This window comes from Rhinatrema bivittatum, chromosome 6, assembly GCF_901001135.1.
Source record: "Rhinatrema bivittatum chromosome 6, aRhiBiv1.1, whole genome shotgun sequence".
Taxonomy (NCBI): Eukaryota; Metazoa; Chordata; class Amphibia; order Gymnophiona; family Rhinatrematidae; genus Rhinatrema; species Rhinatrema bivittatum.
Window position 1 is genome coordinate 89,139,557 of NC_042620.1, and position 21,337 is coordinate 89,160,893.

A 21,337-nucleotide genomic window follows, 5' to 3' on the forward strand; every position below is an offset into this window, starting at 1 on the left:
GTGTGAGGCCTGCGGCGCGCACGGGACTCTATTTACACGGGAGGGGTTATGCGACCGGTGCCTCCCCGAGGGGGAAGGCACTTTTCAGTCTTCGGACGCTTTTGTGGACCTCCCCTCTCCACAGCCCGGGCGGCGTGGGCCGGCCACGTCGCCGCCATTGGCGGGAACGGCGGCCATCTTAGAGAGGCAGCGTGAGACGGATAGGCTTTCAGACGGGGAAGGGAGGAATCGGGAAACCTCCCACCAGAATTTGGCCCCGGAGGGGAATTTTCAAGACTGGGGGCCCCAGGAAGGTTCCTCCTCAGGGACTTCAGCCACCTCGTCGTTTTTTTCCCCTGAATTTATATTGCTGATGCATAAGGCTTATTTACAGGGAAGGGTAGACCCGGGGGAGTCTCCCTCGGGGCCCCCTCCCCCCAAGGTACCCAAGGTGGTTGTTAGTCCTACTGGCTCGCAGGGTCTGCTTGCCTCTGCCCCGGGAGCCTCCGCCGTGCCACCCCGACGTCCCATGGGGGCGGCTTCGCCAGCGAGAGGTGACTCCCCGGACCCCCCGGAAGCGCACCCGGATGGACAGGCGGAGGGTGACGATTCTCGTGCTCTGCGAATTTTCCAGAGGGAAGAACTGGATGAGCTCATTCACCATATCATTCAGGAGCTAGACCTTGACCCCCCGCCGGACCCTCTGGCCCTGGTGGCGCCGGCCGTCACTACGTCCGCTCGGAAAGGGGACCCAGTTTTGGCCGCCCTCCAACCGAGGGCGAGGGCCTTCCCCATACATGAGTCTTTCCTTCAGCTTCTCACCAGGGAATGGGACACGCCCAAGGTGTCCTTGAAAGTCACCCGTGCCATGGAAAAGCTGTACCCGCTGCCGGAGGATTTCTTGGATCTCATCAAGGTCCCCAAGGTAGATTCAGCGGTGTCGGCGGTCACTAAGAGGACGACCATCCCGGTCACCGGCGGGACGGCCCTGCGGGATACGCAGGATCGTAAACTGGAAACTTTCCTCAAGCGAGTCTTTGAAGTCTCCGCCCTAGCGATGCATGCCGTAATGTGTAGCTCGCTTGCACAGAGGGCCAGTCTGCTCTGGGTTCAACAACTCCTCACATCTCAGGATTTGCCCCCCCGAGGAGGCCGCCCAGGCGGACCGCCTGGAATCGGCCATAGCTTACGGGGTGGACACTCTATATGACCTCTTTCGAGTAATGGCAAGGTCCATGGTGTCTGTGGTAGCAGCCCGGCGGCTTCTGTGGCTCCGTAACTGGGCGGCGGATGCTTCCTCCAAGTCGAGCCTTGGATCCCTCCCCTTCCGAGGCAAGTTTCTGTTTGGGGAGGACCTGGATCAGATCATCAAGTCTCTGGGGGAAAATTCTGTACATCGGCTCCCTGAAGATAGACAGCGCTCCTTCAGATCTTTTCCCTCAGGCAGGACCAGGGCCAGGGCGCAGAGGCGTTACAGGTGTTACCGACAGCCTGGTACTCGGACGCAACCTACCAGGTCACAGCCCTGGTCGCGTTCCTTTCGTGGGCGGAGGCCCTCGCGAGACGGTTCCGGGCAGGGGAATCCGCCCGCAAAGTCCACACAATGATGCCAGAGTAGCCCACTCCTCCGCTCCCCGTATCGGGGGACTACTCACGGAATTCTACGAGGAGTGGGTAAATATCTCCACAGACCAATGGGTTCTGGACACCATACGGGACGGCTACGCTTTGGAATTTGTCCGCCCGCCGAGGGACAGGTTCGTCTTCTCCCCCTGTGGTTTGGATCTCAAGAGGATGGCGGTTCAACAAACGCTAGACCGGCTGCAGGAAATTGGGGCCATAGTTCCCGTCCCCTTCGGCGAGATGGGCTTGGGGCATTATTCCATCTACTTCGTCATGCCCAAAAAGGACGGTTCCTTTCGGCCCATCCTGGATCTGAAGGAGGTAAACAGGTCCCTGAGGGTCAGCCGGTTCTGCATGGAAACTCTTCGATCAGTGATTGCCGCAGTGCACAAGGGGGAGTTCCTCGCCTCCCTGGACTTGACGGAAGCGTACTTGCACATTCCCATTCGTCCGGCTCACCGTCGGTACCTTCGTTTCAAGATCCTCCGTCAGCATTTCCAATTCAGGGCTCTACCCTTCGGCTTGGCGACCGCCCCTCGGACCTTCACAAAGATCATGGTTGTGGTGGCGGCGGCCCTTCGCAGGGAGGGTATTCTCGTGCATCCCTATCTGGACGACTGGCTGATCCGCGCGAAGTCCTTCTCACACGGTCAAACCTCAGTGGCCAGGGTCGTGCAAGTTCTACGCTCTCTGGGCGGGGTGGTGAACCTCTCCAAGAGTTCCCTCGTGCCCTCACAACACTTGGATTTCTTGGGAGCGAGCTTCGATACACGGCTGGGCATGGTGTTCTTATGCCCAGACAAGGCCCAATCATTGAGGGAAAACGTGCGTCACTTTTCTGCTTTGTTGGAACCCACCGCCTGGAATTGCCTTCAGCTCCTGGGAGTGATGGCCTCCACCATCGACATGGTACCTTGGGCATTTGCACATCTGCGGCCCTTGCAGGCGACACTGCTCTCCCGTTGGAAACCAGTCTTGCAGGAATATCAGGTGATTCTACCTCTCCCACCAACTGCCAGGGGAAGTCTGGATTGGTGGTTGGTCCCGTCGCACCTGGCTCGCGGAGTCTCTCTCTCGAGGTGCCCGATTGGGTGGTGGTGACCACCGATGCCAGCCTCGTGGGATGGGGCGCCGTCTGCGAACGAAGCGCCACACAAGGGACATGGTCACCAGCGGAGGCAAAGTGGCCGATCAATCGCCTGGAGACAAGGGCAGTGCACCTAGCCCTTCAGCGTTTCCTCTCCCTGGTTCGGCACAGAGAGGTAAGGATTCTCTCGGACAACGCAACCACCGTGGCTTACATCAACCGACAAGGGGGGACGAGGAGCAAGCATGTCTCTCTCGAGTCAACGCCTCTGATGGCGTGGGCAGAGTGTCATCTCGTCCGGATAGCGGCCTCTCACATCGCCGGGGTGGACAACATTCAGGCAGACTACCTGAGTCATCAACAGCTGGACCCCGGAGAATGGGCTCTCTCCGACGAGGCAATGCATCTCATCGTCCGCCGTTGGGGCACTCCGCGCCTGGACCTGATGGCGACATCTCTCAACGCCAAGGCTCCGCGCTTTTTCAGTCGCAGGAGAGAGCACGGCGCGGAGGGGGTGGATGCCCTAGCTCTTCCGTGGCAGCCGGATCAACTGCTCTATGTTTTTCCTCCTTGGCCTCTAGTGGGAAAGGTTCTCCGCAGAATAGAACACCATCGAGAGACCGTGATTCTCGTTGCCCCGGAGTGGCCCCGTCGTCCATGGTTCGCAGATCTTCTTCAAATGACATTGGATGGCCCAATTCGCCTGGGTCATCTTCCTCATCTTCTGCGCCAGGGGCTGGTATTTTTCGAGCAGGCAGAACTCTTCTGTCTTGCTGCCTGGCTTTTGAACGGCACCGTCTCCGCCGCAGAGGCTACCCGGAGGCAGTGATCTCAACTATGCTGCGGTCCCGTAAACCTTCCACCTCCGTTGCCTATGTTCGAGTCTGGAAGGTCTTTGAAGTTTGGTGTTCCAACCAAGGGGCCCGGCCCACGGAGGCGACGGTCCCAATGATTCTTCAGTTTCTACAGGATGGCCTGGATAAGGGCCTCGCCTATAATTCACTCCGGGTTCAGGTAGCAGCCCTGAACGCCCTGGTGCAGAAGGACAGCTCTCTCCCTCTTCAGCCGGATATTGCTCATTTTCTCAAGGGTGTCAAACACCTACGACCACCGGTCAGGGACCCTTTCCCTTCTTGGAGCCTCAACCTGGTCCTACGGATTTTGTCGGGCTCACCGTTTGAACCATTTCGCGGGGCTACCATTAAGGACCTGACTCTCAAGACGGTTTTTCTTGTAGCCATCTGTTCCGCCCGCCGCATCTCGGAGCTGCAAGCGTTGTCCTGCAGGGAGCCGTATCTTCGATTCTGCGACTCTGGAGTCTCCCTTCGTACGGTTCCGTCCTTCCTACCGAAGGTGGTGTCGTCCTTCCATTTGAATCAGACGGTGGAACTCCCAGCGTTCGCTCCAGAGGAACCAAGGTCTCTGCGGCATTTAGACGTCAAGCGTGCCTTGCTCCGCTACCTGGAGGTTACCAATGACTTCCGGGTATCCGATCATTTGTTTGTTCTCTGGTCAGGTACGAAGAAAGGGTCACCGGCATCGAAGACAACCATTGCGCGCTGGATAAAGGACGCCATTTCAGCGGCTTACATTGGAGCGGGGCGGAGTCCGCCTCATTTTAGCTCACTCTACGCGCTCACAAGCGGCGTCCTGGGCGGAAGCTCGTTCCGTCTCTTCACAGGAAATTTGTCGTGCGGCAACATGGTAATTGCTGCACACCTTTTCCAGACATTATCGACTACACCTGGCGCCGCAGTCCTCTGGTCACTTTGGCGATCAGGTACTCCGAGCAGGTCTCTCAGGACCCCACCCGAATTAGGGAAGCTTGGGTACATCCCACCGTCTGGACTGATCCTGGTACGTACAGGGAAAAGAAAATTATTCCTTACCTGCTAATTTTCGTTCCTGTAGTACCATGGATCAGTCCAGACGCCCACCGCTCTGGGTTTTTCGGTTCCTGCTCGGGTGCTTAGGTGTAGTTGTCATCCTGCCTTTCCAATTTTCTTATTGATGTTCACAGCTCCTCACAAGTTGGCTGTTTTGTGGCCTTGTTGGCAGTTTCTAGTTCTCTTTTTTGCTGTTCCTTCATGGTTACGGGTTCTTGATCCAAAATGTCTTCTTGCTCTATTTGGGCTTTGCTATTCGGTATACTGAGCTCCAACAGAGGGTGTACTGGTCTATATGGTGACGCCCTCAAACTCTGCTCTGACTCCATCTGCTGGACGGGGGACATAACCCACCGTCTGGACTGATCCATGGTACTACAGGAACGAAAATTAGCAGGTAAGGAATAATTTTCTTGTCAAAGTTCTAGAAACTTTGACAAAAGTGTTCAGTTATTGGGCTCCATCCTATGATGTCACCCATATGTGAGGACTAACATTCTGCTGTCCTGTGAGAATATCTGTTACAGGTAAGCAACAATTGCTTTTCCTTTGAAGAAAGGAGTCAGATGCAGGAGGAGTGTGGAAAATGACAGAAGAGGTAAGAGGAGTGGGGGCAGTAAAGGGTTCATCTGGGGGGATGTAAAGGATTGGAGGGGGAGTTGGCAGGTGAGAGTGAAGGAAATTAGGGGATGGCATGAGTGAGGATCAGTGGGCGTTATAAGAAAGTGTTTGAGGGGAGGAGGATCAGCTCGACGGGTACAAAAAGGGCTGGAGGTATATAAGAGGGGATGAGTTGGTGGGTGTAAGAAGGAATCACGGGGAAGGAAGGAGATAGATGGGCTGTAGGTGATGAGGTGATGGAGGTTAAAAGAAGATTAGCTGGAGTGAGTGGACCAGGCACTATGGGCAGAGGGATCACAATCCTGTTCCTTTATTGATTTTGGTTAGCCTTTGGGCTCATGTGAATTTTCAAGTGCTAAAATGGGGTTATAGTGGATAAAAGTGGGGGAAGCCCTAAACTGAACATTCCCTGCTCATAATGGAGGGGAGATCATAACACCATGCCAAAACTGTGTAAAAAAAAAAAAAAAAAAAAGCCATTGTAGCAAAAAAACAGCTTGTGCTCAGGCAGCTCCATCTGAGGACAAGTAGATGAATGAAGCGGGACTCTGGGTAGACATGATCAAAAGAGCTAAGGACTACCGTGGCCAAAGTGGTGCAGTTGATCTTGATGGTAGGTGAAATAATGGTGAGGCTTGACAGGAAAATGTCAAAGAAATGGAGATCTCCTTACCTAGAGCATGACTGAAACATGACAGAGAGGCAGGAACTAATAAAATGCTGCCTGTGGAAGCAGAATGTTCTGGTAAATTGAAGCAGACCTGACACTTAGGATTAGCAGCAGCACAGAGGCTATGGAAGGCTTAGTCCTGCATCGTTTGCATCATGGCTATCCCCATCTACTGAATATCCAGACCTCAAGTGGTGAAGGTGCAGAAGGTACTTGGGGCTCTGCTGTCAAAACTGGGGGAAAAGACACAGCTAAGAGCAGCACTAGATTCCACAATTATACACACAAGTCAAAAGTGACTGAAGTGATTGGAGGAAAATTCAGGAACTGGAATTTCAAGAGAAGAGTATTTTTCAGCATTTCTCAATTGACATGCAGAGCAAATGGCAGAGCTTTATGGAAACAGACAGCTCCAGCTGCAGCATGTACAATATGCACTGCTTTCCCTAGTGAAATTGAAAGTTACTTATAATGGGTAAATGTCAGTGTTTGAAATGGCCACAGAATCAAATTTGGTCAAGGTTTAAAGGCTGTAAATGTGAAAATGGCTAATGAACAGGTGCATATTGTTTTCTTTTAATCAACTTTTATTGTAGCCATAATACATAATGAGGCACAGAACCTCCCCCTAAACATTATCTAGAAATGCCAAGATACAAACATTTTTTAATATATGAGAAACTATAACGATACTAATTCCAAAGGAACCCCAGGAACCCACCTCCCTTCTTCCCCCTCTCTTATCTGGTCAATAACATTGTAAATGAGATTGAAAAAAAAAAAAAAGGCAATTCAATTTAAGGTATTCTGTCAAGCTGCTGTACTGTTTGCCTGTCTGTAACTGATATTGTGTGGGCAGAGACATTTTGTTTCAAAGTCTTAGATAAAAAGGAAAAAGCATACTTACAGGCAGTTGTTTTACAAAGTGTTTCCATTTCAGAAAATGCTTCACAATTCATTTTCCTCCATTCTCCTGAACTTGCATGCATAGCAGCACAGGTGTTCAGGAGTGCCTCACTATTGTCATCGTCAATCCAATTTGTAAAGGTCAATTTTGAATTATCATACCATTTAAATGTATCATCTGCAGGATAGAATGTATTTTATTTTTTTAAACTGGCATTCACAGAGATTACTTGTTTTCATCAGTCAAATACTTTTACACCAAAGCAAAAAAAAAAACAAAACTTTTTTTTTTTTTTTACTTTTGACAGATGCTGATTAATCTTTTGAAACATCTGATTATACACAGTTTTTGTTTTTATTTTTTGTATTTTTTTGTTAGGCCCTGAAATCTGTTACTTCAACTTTGTGTGGATGGCTTGCAGTATTTTATTAGGAGTTATGCTCTTATAATCTAGCATTTTATATTTATGAAGGTCTTGTCTGTATTTTTTGTACATCTGTTTATATTGTAATTCACTGTGAGCTAGGGCTGGAATAGCAAGCAAGACACTGCATAAAATAAATTTTAACCTCTAAGTCTCTCTTATCAGATTATACTGTCCTCCATCCATAACACTGGAATGGATGGACCTAGCTCAACCAAACTTGGCATAAAACCAAGTCATTGGGGTCTGGAGGCATTAGACTTTCTCACAGGACAAGCAGGATGGTAGTCCTCACATATGGGTGACATCATCAGGATGGAGCCCAATCACGGAAAACTTCTGTCAAAGTTTCCAGAACTTTGACTGGCCCCTACTGGGCATGCCCAGCATGGCACTAACCCTGCAGCCAGCAGGGGTCCCCCCTTCAGTCTTCTTTTTTCTGCGCAGCAGTAGCCTCGCAGTTTAGGAGCTCTGAACTGATTCCTGACAGGAATTTTTCCTAACAGAATTAATTTAAAATACTTCGCCCCACAGGGGTCCCCCCTCTAACTTTCCTCAACCACGGTACTCCTGTAAGTTTTTTTTTCACAGCTTTTCGTCGATTACCGTCTAGTTTGGCCCTTGCGGCCTACTGGCCGTCGACCGTACTGCGACTCGATTTTTTCCATGGCGTCGGGGTTTCGTCGGTGCCCGGACTGTACTTGCACCATGTCTATCACAGACCCTCATGGCGTCTGTGTTTTGTGTTTAGGCCGTGAGCATGATGTCCTAACTTGCACCAAGTGTGCCCTCATGACACCTAAGGGTCGCAAAGCCAGAATGGAGAAGATGGGACTCCTCTTCCGTGCTCACACCCCGACGCCGTCCATCGCATCGACGTCCTCGGAACCGGCACCAAAGTCGCACCATCGACAACCATCCGGTGACTGCCCTACATTGACGTCTTCACGGCGATCGACTCCCGTATCTCCCCCTCGAGATCGAGGGGATCGTAGGGAGAAGCATCGCCATCGGCATCGTAGGTCTCGGACCGTCGAGGGAGCAAAATCATCAACCGAGCCACCGTCCGAGCCACCGTTGAAGAAGCCCCGTCCAGGAGCGGCATCGACCACTCCTGCGACCAGGACATCGAGGCCACCCTCACCTGATCGGGGTTTGGGAGTCGCGATTCTGCCTGTAAAGGTGGTCCCTCCGACTGTGCCTCAGCCTCCCTCTTCCGTCACGGAGCTGGAGCTAATTGCCCCAAGTCTCCGGGAAGAACTGGACCGGCTGGTCCAGGAGGCCATCGACAAAGCGATGCAACGACTCCAGGTCCCTCCTGCACCGAGAGTGGAACCTGTCACCAACCCGATTCCAGCAGCACTGGCACCGCTGCTATCCCGGATGGAGGCGCTCATGACTGCCCTTCCACCGGTGATTCCCGGGTCTCCGATGCACTCCCAGATGGCTGCTTCATCTGGAGGAGAAACACCGTTCTGCATTCCTCCTTTGGGGGTAGTGCCTCAGCCATCGATGCCATGCTGTCGCTCGCCACCGATTCACTCAACAGGGGTGATACGCACATCGGCGCCATCGATGCCTTCGATGCCGGCACCGATGCCCCCCCCCAAGGTGTCCGCGGTGCCCACAGCAATTCCTTCGATTTTCTCGGAGCCTCAGCCGGGCCCTTCAGGTATCCAACTACCCTCTTGTCCTACAGGTCAGCCTTCTGATCCTTATGACACTTGTGGTGATGATACCTCCACAGACACCGATGATTTACCTTCACCTCCTTCTCCTGCTGAAAGTAGAAAGCGCTGAAAGTAGAAAGTGTCTGAGATGGTCCCTTTTCAACTTCAGACAGAGCAAGATGATAGGCACCAGATGATGGAGCTTCTCCAATTCCTGGATGCCCCCAAAGTCATTACCTCTATTCCCATTCATCAAGTTCTTCTTGACCTCCTCAAAAAGAACTGGGAAAATCCTGGATCTATAGCCCCAGTACACAGGAAAGCTGACACTACTTATCTAGTACAGTTAGCCCCGGGTATTCAAAAGTCTCAGCTTGACCACCACTCAGTTGTGGTAGAGTCAGCTCAGAAGAAAGCGAAAAGAACGAAGCCACACTCCTCTACCCCTCCTGTCAAGGAACACAAGTTCCTAGACAATATTGGTCGACGAGTGTTCCAAGGGGCCATGCTCATCTCTAGAATTGCTTCTTACCAGCTGTACATGACCCAATACAATAGGGTCATCTTTAAGCAAATACAGGACTTCTCTGAAACCCTGCCTGACCAATTCCAAGAACATCTTCAAACCCTTGTCAATAAGGGCTTTGAAGCAGGAAAGCATGAAATAAGAACAGCTTACGATATCTTCGACACCTCCACTAGAGTGTCTGCAACTGCCATTTCGGCACGGCGTTGGGCCTGGCTCAAGTCCTCGGACCTTCGCCCAGAAGTACAAGACAGGCTCTCCGACCTGCCCTGTATTGGTGACAATCTATTCAGTGAACAGATTCAGCAAATAGTGGCTGAGTTGAAGGATCACCATGAGACCCTCAAACAGCTCTCATTGATTCCTTCTGACTTCCCGTCTAGACAGCCCTCCAAGAAGGACCCTAAGAAGTCATTCTTCCTGCCAAGGAAGTACTCTCCTCCACCGACAAGGACCCGAGTGACGAGGACTTATCATAAATCCCAGCCTCGCAAGCAAAAGTCACACGCAGCTCCCCAGCCGGGGCCTGCTTCAGGCTTTTGACTTTCACTTGGAGAGCAGCAGCCTAATTCCTTTGCCAAGCATACCGGTGAGAGGTCGACTATGCCACTTTCATGGAATGTGGCAAACAATCACAACCGATCAATGGGTGCTGGCAATCATTGCTCAGGGTTACCATCTGAATTTTCTTGCTGTCCCACAGGACTCCCCACCGCTACAAGCATGGAGACTAGCCGACCACTCTGTCCTTCTGGAGCAGGAGGTTTCCCTTCTTCTCCAGTTAAGAGCAATAGAACCCGTTCCTCTTTCGCAACAAGGCCTAGGGTTCTATTCCCGGTACTTTTTGATTCCCAAAAAATCTGGGGGCCTTCGTCCAATTCTGGACCTACGTGCCAAGTACCTCCAGCGGGAAAAGTTCAAAATGGTAACCTTGGGCTCCCTTCTACAAAGAGGAGACTGGCTCTGCTCTCTAGACCTCCAGGACACATACACCCACATTGCGATATCTCTAGCTCATCGCAAGTACCTCCGGTTCTTAGTAGGCCCAAAGCACTATCAATACCGGGTGCTTCCATTCGGCCTAGCATCGGCACCACGAGTCTTTACCAAATGTCTCGTAGTTGTTGCAGCCTTCCTCAGGAAAGGAGGTGTTCACGTCTACCCCTATCTAGACGACTGGTTAATCAGGGCCCCAACCCAGCAAGCAGCTCAATCGTCCCTGGATTTGACCCTACACACTCTAATCTCTCTAGGATTTCTCGTCAATTACGAGAAATCCTATTTAGTCCCATCTCAAACCTTGTCTTTCATTGGGGCAGACTTGGACACCTTACAGGCAAAAGCCTTCCTACCTCAACAATGAGTACAAACCCTCGTGTCTCTCACTCACCAGTTGAAGTCTCAGTACACAGCAACTGCTCGGCAATTCCTTGTCCTTCTCGGACACATGGCGTCCTCAGTCCATCTCACTCCAATGGCCCGCCTGGCCATGAGAGTCATGCACTGGACTCTACGGTCACAATGGACTCAAGCGATTCAGCCTCTCTCAACCATTGTCCACATCACCGACGCACTCCGTCTGTCTCTCGCCTGGTGGAAAGATCACAACAATCTCCTCCAGGGACTGCCTTTTCATCTACCAGATCCTCAACTCATTCTCACCACCGATGCTTCCAACCTCGGCTGGGGAGCTCATGTAAACGATCTACAGACACAAGGATCTTGGACTCAAGAGGAATCCAAACACCAGATAAATTTCCTGGAGCTTTGAGCAATGTGATATGCTCTCAGAGCTTTTCAGGATTACCTATCAAATCACGTCATCCTGATTTAGATGGACAACCAGGTGCCCATGTGGTACATAAACAAGCAGGGAGGCACAGGCTCCTTCCTCCTCTGTCAGGAGATCGCTCAGATTTGGGTGGAAGCGCTCTCCCACTCAATATACCTCAGGGCCACCTACTTGATGGGAGTGGACAATCTCTTGGCGGACAAACTGAGTCGTGTCTTCCAACCACACGAGTGGTCGCTCAATCCCTCAGTAGCGACCTCTCTCTTCCAGCAATGGGGATATCCCCAAATAGACCTCTTTGCGTCCCCTCAGAACCACAAAGTAGACAATTACTGCTCCCTCATTCGGAGCGAGCGCTCTCAGCCCAGAGATTCATTCTCCCCCTCCTGTGCAGCCGGGCTGCTTTATGCATTCCCTCCACATCCTCTTCTCTCAAAGACTCTCGTGAAGCCCCGACAGGACAAGGGAACCATGATCCTGATAGCAACTCACTGGCCACGCCAAGTGTGGTTCCAATACTCCAGGATCTCTCCATCCGCAGGCACATTCCCTTGGAAAAAGACCCGCTCCTGATCACTCAGAACGACGGATGTCTACGCCATCCCAATCTTCAGGCCTTGTCCCTGACGGCATGGATGTTGAAAGGTTAATTCTTCAGCCACTTAACCTTTCAGATTCGGTTTCTCGTGTCCTCATTGCTTCACGGAAGCCTTCCACAAGAAAGTCTTATTCCTATAAATGGAAAAGGTATACATCATGGTGTTCTTAACAGTCCCTTGATCCCTTTTCCTGTCCAATCCCGAGATTTTTGGATTATCTCTGGCATTTATTGGAATCCGGTCTAAAGACTTCCTCAATCAGAATGCATGTCAGTGCGGTAGCCGCCTTCCATAAAGGTGTCGGGGATGCCCCTATATCGGTACAACCCCTCTTAACACGTTTTCTTAAAGACTTGCTTCATATCAAGCCACCCTTGCGGCCTCCGGCCCCTTCTTGGGACCTTAATCTGGTTCTTGGTCGGCTCATGAAACCTCCATTTGAGCCTCTTCACTCCTGTGACCTAAAATATCTCACATGGAAGGTGATTTTCCTTCTAGCTATCACTTCAGCTCGCAGGGTTAGTGAATTACAGGCCCTAGTTACCTATCCGCCTTACACTAAACTCCTGCAGGACCGGGCGGTACTCCGCACTCACCCTAAATTCTTACCTAAGGTAGTTTTGGAGTTTCACATTAATCAATCCATCATACTACCTACCTTCTTTCCCAGGCGCCATCCAATCCAGGAGAACAGGCTCTGCATACCATAGACTGTAAACTGGCTCTAGCGTTCTACCTAGACCATACAGTTGCCCACAGGAAGAGCACTCAGCTATTCGTCTCCTTCCATCCCAAATTAGGGCAGCCTGTGGGTAAGCAGACTCTCTCCTCCTGGTTGGCGGACTGCATATCTTTTTGCTATCAGCAAGCAGGCATTCCTTTTCACGACCGTGTTACAGCACACTCTGTGAGGGCCATGGCGACTTCAGTAGCACACCTACGATCGGTGCCACTTCCTGATATTTGCAGGGCTGCCACTTGGAGCTCACTTCACACCTTCGCAGCCCACTATTGCTTGGACAAAGCCGGAAGACAAGATTCCATCTTCGGCCAATCTGTCCTGTGTAACCTGTTTCCAACGTGACGTACCAACACCCTTCCACCTACCCGGTGGGGTTCAGGATGCCCTCTACCAAATTCCAACCCAGTTGTTGTGCCTGTTGCACGCAGTTGGGTACATTTGGTGCATGTTCGGACATCCTCAGCTCGGTACTCACCCATATGTGAGGACTACCATCCTGCTTGTCCTGTGAGAAAGCAAATGATGCTTACCTGTAACAGGTGTTCTCACAGGACAGCAGGATGTTAGTCCTCACGAACCCGCACGCCGCCCCGCGGTGTTGGGTTCGTAACACTTTGTTGTTTTATTTTTTCGGCACTGCCTGTAGCTATAAAATAAGACTGAAGGGGGTCCCCTGCTGGCTGCAGGGTTAGTGCCATGCTGGGCATGCCCAGTAGGGGCCAGTCAAAGTTCTGGAAACTTTGACAGAAGTTTTCCATGATTGGGCTCCATCCTGATGTCACCCATATGTGAGGACTAACATCCTGCTGTCCTGTGATAACACCTATTACAGGTAAGCAACATTTGCTATTTTTAGCTTTCAAACTTGGAATGCTTTTTGGGGTGTGTGTATATGAAGGGAGCAAAGTTGAGAATTTTGCCATATAAAATGCTAGAACCAAGACAAGATAGAATATTGCTCTTATTTGTTTACAAGTATATTTATGGTTTTATTATCCCTTATTACCTACAATTCTATCAAAGCAAAGTAGGAAGCAGCAAATAGTACTGAGGGCAGAAACTGTGTGTAAGATCATATTCAAGTACAATGGGGCCTGTTGAGTAAGGAACTTAATGAAATAAGGGAAATTATGTAGTACTGTACAATATGCCACAAGAATATAAGATTCCCATCCCAGTAAAGAATACAATCTAAACTTGAGGGCAGGGAGTTTAAGTGAATTGCTCAAGGTTCTGCAGTGATGTAAGCCAGGCCTCCAGTTTTCACAGCTCTGGGTTCTAAACATACCACTGCTGCTTTCAATCCTTGTGCCACTAAATCAGTAACAATATTTTATGAAAGCTCCTCCCTGCCCCCCCCCCCCCCCTCAGCCAATTTTTTCCCATAGTTGGGAATTCAGGCATTGAAATTGACCATCCACCTGAAATGAACTGCTACCATCAAGTCACTTTTCTATTAACATGCTCTATTCGAGGTAGGCTATGCTTACCATCTGTGTCGAAAAATATTCCCAGTAAAATATCTTCAGAACCTTGCCATTTCCCTTTAAGGGTTTCCATTATGAATCTGTTTTCTTCTTCAGTACTGATACTAATGATGTCAGCACCTGAAACTTCATTTTAGTGGGAAAAAAAAAAATCAAGTCACATTAATTTTTATTTTCAGTATCTGGTATATATATATAGCTCCAGAAGCATAGACTGTTAAACACAATTTTAATTTACATGCACACATCATGCTGCAACTGTTACAATTTAAAAGGACAGATTATAAATCTTTGTAAAAGTTCACATTCATACTACAAACAATGATTATTTATTTATTTAAGGTTTTTATATACCGGCAATCATGAGGACATATCTTGCTGGTTTACATGAAACGGGGTGCATTAAATACATCAAACTAAAACTGTGGTGATCGAAGGAAACAGTTACAATTAACAAGGGTCACAGAACTTGGAGAAGAAGGAAGAGATAGGAAAGAATAACTGGTTAGACAAAATACAAATTAAATTAATTAAATACTATGTACAAATGGTATTGTTAATGGTTGAATGTTTTGGGGAGTCCTTGGATTGAGTCCTTGGATTGTGTCATTAGATTGTGTCTGGGAAAGCTTGCTTGAATAACCAAGTCTTAAGTCCTTTCCTAAAAGTTAGGAGGCATGGTTCTAGTCTGAGATCTGTAGGAATGGAATTCCATAGAGAAGGGCCAGCTGTGGAGGTGGCCCGATCTCTGAGGGTAATGTGTCTGGTCGTTTTCGTGGGAGGAACTTGGAGGGCGCCTCTGTAAACTTCTCTGGTAGGTCTTGTCGAATTGTATGCTTGGAGGGGGATTTGAAGATCGAGGGAGATGCGTTGATGTATAGTTTTGAAGATGACACACATGGCTTTATACATGATACGGAAGTATACGGGTAGCCAATGTAGCTCTTTCAGGATGGGAGTTATGTGGTCTCTCTTTTTTGCGCCTGTTAGTAGTCGGGCTGCTGAATTTTGAACCATCTGTAATGGTTTGGAATAGGATGAGGGCAGACCTAGCAATAGGGAATTGCAATAGTCTAATTTTGAGAAAATGACTGCTTGGATGATCGTTCTGAAGTCTTGAGCATGGAAGAGAGGTCTTATCCTTTTCAGGACATGGAGTTTATAGAAACAGTCTTTGGTTGTTTTGTTGATATGTGCTTTGAAGTTTAGCCGGTTGTCTATTATCACTCCTAAGTCTCTAACTTGTGAGGTAGGTAGGTTGGTAGGAAGAGAAGAGTTAGAGCTATTGTTCTCAGGAGAGATGAGTAGGATTTCTGTCTTGGAGGAGTTTAAGATGAGGTGAAGGCTGTTGAGTAGTTGTTTGATTTTCAGGTGGCATGATTCCCAGAAGTCAAGAGTTTTAGAGTATGTGTCTTTGATGGGGATGATGATTTGAATATCATCTGCGTATAGGAAATACTTTAGATTGAGGTCGGTGAGAAGTTGGCAGAGAGGAAGAAGGTAAATATTGAAAAGAGTCGGAGATAATGAAGAACCTTGCGGGACTCCTATGACGGCGTCAAATCTTGAAGATTCCTTGTTTTGGAGTCTAACTTTGTAGCCTCTGTTGTTGAGGAAGGTTTTGAACCAGGATAGGACAGTGCCGCTGATTCCTATGGACGACAGCTGGTTTAGGAGGATGGCGTGGTTGACCGTGTCAAACGCTGCGGATAGGTCTAATAAGATCAATAGGAAAGAGTTTCCTTTGTCGAGGCCCAATAAGATAAGGTCTGTCAACGAGGTGAGGAGGGATTCTGTGCCTCGATTTTTTCGGAAGCCGTGTTGTGGGGTGAAGAGAAGATTGTTGTCTTCGATGAAATCTGAAAGTTGAGAGTTCACTAGTTTTTCCATGATCTTGGCAATGAATGGGAGGTTAGCGATGGGGCGGAAGTTGTTGGGGTCCTTCGGGTCAAGGTTAGGTTTCTTTAGGAGCGGTGAGATTGAGGCCATTTTGAGATCATCTGGGAAGGTTCCTTGGGCTAGGGAGCAATTGATGATATTTGTCAATGATGTGGCTATTGTGTCTGGAATAGATAGAAGTAGTTTGGAGGGGATGTGGTCTGCAGGATGAGACGAGGGTTTCATTCTTTTCAGGATGGCTTGTATCTCAATGGAAGAGATGGGTTCAAAGGTGTTTAAGCTGATGTTTTTGTAGGCAGGTTGTTGATATGTCTGGAGGGCGGCGGTGTCGGGAGGCAGTTGTGTTAGGAGATTGGTGATTTTATTTTGGAAAAACTGAGCAAGTTCTTCAGCTTTGGATTGAGCCATGTTGCCGGGGATTTCTTGCGGTAAGGCTTGGGTGAGGCTGGAGACATAAGTGAAGAGGGCTTTGGCGTCAAAGACCAGGTTGTGAATCTTAGATGCATAATAGTCTTTTTTTGACTTTGAGGTGAGGGATTTGTACTGGTATAGAATAGATTTGTATGAGGAGATAGTGGAGTCGCAAGGGGTTTTACGCCAGATTGCTTCTTTTTTTCTTAAACTTTGTTTTAGTTTTCTGAGTTCAATGGTAAACCAAGGTTGTCTGCTGACAGCATTGGTGTGAGATTTTTTTGTTGTTGAAGGACAGAGCTTATTAGCTATATTTCTGTTATGTTGTTCCAGGAGCGAATGGCAGTGTTCGGGTCGGTGAAGTCTAATAATGGGAGCTGTGAGACCAACTGGGTGTTAAGGTCTTCTAGGGAGCATCGCCTCTTGTAGTGGAATGAAGGTGAGGGGATGTTAGGAGTGTTGGATTCTTTCAGCGCGAAGGAGGTAGAGATGAGAGTGTGGTCTGACCATGGAACCTTTTTGTTCTTCAGATTGGATGTAGTCGTAATGCCTTTATTGACGAAAATCAAGTCCAGAGTGTGACCCGCTTTGTGTGTGGGTTCGTTGACTAGTTGTTGGAATCCCATTGCAGACAGGGCTGAGAGGAGGGTTACGCAGCTGTTAGATGGAGAAGGAATGTCTATGTGCAGATTGAAATCACCTAAGATGATTGCTGGAGTATCCAAGTTGATGAGCATGGTGGTGATTTCAAGAATGGGGGAGACATCGGATTCTAGGAGCCCTGGGGGGGCATAGACAAGAAGGATTTGAAGATTTTGTGAGGTAAAGAAGCCGACTTCCAGTTTTGAGTTAGAGCTGTACGGATGTTGGGAGAAGTTAAGGCTTTTTTTGGTGGCCAGAAGGATTCCACCTCCTCTTTTTTTCAGTCTCGGGAGTGAGAAGACATCATAGGTCTGTGTAGGTAATTGGTTTATTAAAGCCGTATCTGAGGGCTTAAGCCATGTTTCGGTTACTGCGCAAATATCTGGTTTGGCGTTGGTGAGGTAATCATTGAAAATTAGGGATTTTTTTGTTAGGGATTGTGCATTGAAAAGAGAGAGTGAGAAGAGGGAGAGGCCTAAAAGCTGGGTGATAGGTGTATTCAAGATGGGGGTGAGGGTTTTTAAGTTATTGTGAAGGGCTCGTCTGGTAGATATTCTCTTAGATGGGAGGCGGTGTTGTAAAATTGGTATTGGAAGAACTAGAGACATTGTGGGTTGTTGGATAGCTGGCGCAGTGGGTGGGCGGATGGTAGAAGGGAGGAAAGCCTGGAATTAGGAGATAAATAATTAGTTGGTTAGGGCTCTGGATGAGTACAGGTTGGTTGGTTGCTTGGCGCAGGACGCTTTGGACGCTTGATTGTTGAGTGGGCGCAGGAAGCTTGTCTGAGTGGGCGCTTGTTTGTTGAGTGGGCGCAGGACGCTTGTCTGTTGAGTGGGCGCAGAATGCTTTGGACGCTTGTCTGTTGAGTGGGCGCAGGACGCTTGTCTTGAGTGGGCGCTTGTCTGTTGAGTGGGCGCAGGATGCTTTGGATGCTTGTCTGAGTGGGCGCAGGACGCTTGTCTGTTGAGTGGGCGCAGGAAGCTTGTCTGTTGAGTGGGCGCAGGATGCTTTGGGCGCTTGTTTGTTGAGAGGGCGCAGGACGCTTGTCTGTTGAGTGGGCGCTTGTTTGTTGAGAGGGCGCAGGACGCTTGTCTGTTGAGTGGGCGTTTGTTTGTTGAGTGGGCGCAGGATGATCTCTTGCTGGATGAGAGTTGGAAGGACGTGAGCTGGATGGATGCTAGCAGAGTTCTAGTGCGGTATTGAGTGCTGCAGCTCGGGCGTCGCGCGCACGAAGGGGCGAAACAAAGGGGCAGGCCCCTTTGTCACGCTCCTTCGTGCGCGCGACGCCAGGGAGAGTGGTGGTTTAAATATCCCGCCGGTCGCGCCTCTGACGTCACCGCCGTGACGTTTTTCGTGGGCGGTTCGGGGCGAAGGCTTGCGGCTCGGCTTGGGGCCTGCTGGAGGCGAGGGCTCTTGGTCCGAGTCGAGGCCGGCTAGATGCGGCGAATCGCGGCTCCGATCTCGGCCGGCTGGAGGTGGGGATTCGTGGCCTTGCAGGTAGGTGGAAGCTGAAGAAACAGGCCGGCGATCGGCGAGGGGGCCCGATCGGGGTGAGCGGAACAAGAGGCCTTACCCCGACGGGCTTCAGCGCCGATCGCGCAGGCCTAGTTCACCGTTGGAGCCCCGTGGAAGGTAAAGGAGGTTGGAGAGGAGAGCGGCGGTTTAAATATCCCGCCGGTCGCGCCTCTGACGTCACCGCCGCGACATTTTTCGTGGGCGGTTCGGGGCGAAGGCTTGCGGCTCGGCTTGGGGCCTGCTGGAGGCCGTACAACCCTCCTTTTGGCAGCAGGGTTTGAATGCTTCCAGGTTTATGTAAATTTTTAAGGCAATGCAATCTCCAGGTTTCAATGATGGGAGCTTTCAGCTTATCAGTGGTGCTAACTCTTCATTAACTACAGTTAAAAAAAAAAAAAACAACCAAAAAACCCACAGAATTTTACTTAAATTAGTGGTATTAAAAATTTGTCACAGTTCCAGTACATTCTAGTATATTTAAAACAAGTGCAAAAATATTTTAAACAAGGGCAATTCAACAATGTTCACTAGTACCTTCTGCAGCTCTGATCATTCCTGAGGAGTCTGTACTGACACTGTACTGTTCACACTATCCTGCTTGAACAGCAAGCTAAAAACCAAAAAAGTGCTTCTTCCCTAAAGCTCTTCAGGTACAGTTATGCTCATAAGTTTACATACCCCTGGCAGAATTTGTAAGATGTGCAGCATTTTAAGAAAACATGAGTGATCAGACAAAACATGTCTTATTTTTAATGTTTCAGATTAAAACTTTTATGCATCACAGAATAGCACAATCATTAAACCATAGCAATAAGGGAAATAATAAAATGGTCCTGTTCAAAAGCTTGCATGCCCTTAGATCTTAATATGTGTTGCCCCCTTTTGCATCAATGACGGCTTGCAGTCTTTTGTGATAGTTGTGAATGAGGCCCTTTATTTTCTCATGTGGTAAAGCTGCCCATTTCTCTTGGCAAAAAGTTTCCAGATCCTGTAAATTCTTTGGTTGTCTAGCCGGAACTGCATGTTTTATTTCTGCTCAAATTGGCTTAATGATGAGGACAGGAGATTGTGATGGCCATTCCAGAGCCTTCACTCTCTTCTGCTGCAGCCACTGAAGGGGTCGACTTGGGCTTATGTTTCAGATCATTGTCAGGTTGCAAAGGCCAAGTGTGCCCCATGTGCAGCTTCCTGGCTGATGAATGAAAATGTTTCTCCAATATTTTCTGATAAGATGCTGCATTCATCCTGCCATCAATTTTGACTAAATTCTCTGTACTGCTGTAGCTCCCCCCCCCCCCCTCCAACAGCAAAGATCCACCTCCATGCTTCATGGTAGGGATGGTGTGCATCTCTTCATAGCGTTTATGGTTGTGACTATAAAATTCAATTTTGGTCTAAAAACTCCAAATTATTTTGTTCCATGAGTCTTAAGGCTTCTCTAGTTGCTGTTTGGCATATAGTAAACGGGCTGTTTTGTGGTGTTGGTGCGGCAATGGCTTTTATCTGGTAACTCTACCATGCAGACTACTGTGTATACTGAAACATCCACACCAATCCACACCATTTTGTTTCAGAGATGCCTGAATTTCAATAGAAGTTGTTTGTGGGTTTTTCTTTGCATCCTGACAAATTTTCCTGGCAGATGTGTCTAAAATCTCTCTTGGAATTGCTTGGTATTAACAGAACACCATCATTTTCCACTTCTTGATCAGATTTTGAAGAATTCCAATTGGCATTTTCAAATCTTTGGATATCTTTTTATACCCTTTTCCTGATTTATAAAGTTGAACTACTTTTGCTTGCATATCCTTTGACAGTTATTTTGCTTTCCCTATGCTTCAGTAACCATCAAAGTCAGAGCAACCCTAGATGACATGTACAAGGCTTTCTCAAGAACTAAGAAACTCATTGACTATTTATACACAGATGCTAATTACAATCAAAGAAGTACAGCTATGGATACCTACCCTTCATTGCCATCTCAACCTGTGACCGTCAATTTGAGTGTATATTATCAGCCCAAACATTCAAGGGAATAAAAACTTTTGAACAGGACCATTTTATTATTTCCCTTCCCTTATTGCTCTGGTTTATTCATTGATTGTGCTATTTTGTGATGCATAATACTTTTAATGTGTTTCAAATTAAATCTGACTTAGTTTGTCTGATCACTCATATTTTCTTAAAATGCTGCACATCTTACAAATTCTGCCAGAGCTATGTAAACTTATTAGCACAACTGTATATTGGGGCAGCAGTCCAATACACCAAAGGTCAAACAATAGGTTTCAGCAGAAAAAGACCAAATGGTCCAGCCAGTGCGCCCAGCAAGTTTCTTATAGTAATAACTGCTGCTCTGTGCAGATTACCTGCAATGTGTCAAACCCATAACAAAACTACTGCTAGCAACATTTTTATGGGGTGAGCAACCTTGATAATTCAACCATGCTGCTTGAATGTATTTTGCTTTTGGATTTTGCTGTAGAAGCTTTCCGTGCTTTTTCCCCTAATGACTGCATATCAGTATCCTGGACCAGAAAAATTAGGACCCAGCATTTGTCGTCATCTCAATCCAATTCCTCTTTTACCCCTGCCTTTGAAACAGAGTGATGTTGCAATTGCGTCAAAATTATGAAAGCTAATTTGGTGGCTTGAAGTTTGTGCATCATTAAAACCTTTCAGGTATCTGAAGGTCTGTATCATTTCTTCCCGGCACTTCCTTTCTTCAAGGGTATACATATTCATATCCTTCATTCTTTCCCCATAAGTCTACTGATACAGACCCCACACCATTTTGGTTGCCCTTCTATGAACCTCCTCTATCCTGTCTCTGTCCCTTTTGAGATACAGTCTCTAG

The 21,337-nt window shown here is 48.4% G+C and overlaps 1 protein-coding gene across 2 annotated transcripts in view; it reads right to left on the reverse strand.

The window, feature by feature from the left end:
• CD302 (CD302 molecule) overlaps positions 1-21,337 on the reverse strand; it is an 86,007-nt gene that overhangs the window by 26,385 nt on the left and 38,285 nt on the right. For both annotated transcript variants that reach the window (XM_029605583.1, XM_029605584.1), the window contains 2 exons: positions 14,017-14,139; positions 6,774-6,950 (listed from right to left, as the gene is read on the reverse strand). In XM_029605583.1, the coding sequence (XP_029461443.1) occupies positions 6,774-6,950; positions 14,017-14,139 (300 nt within the window). The remainder of the gene's footprint in view (positions 1-6,773; positions 6,951-14,016; positions 14,140-21,337) is intronic.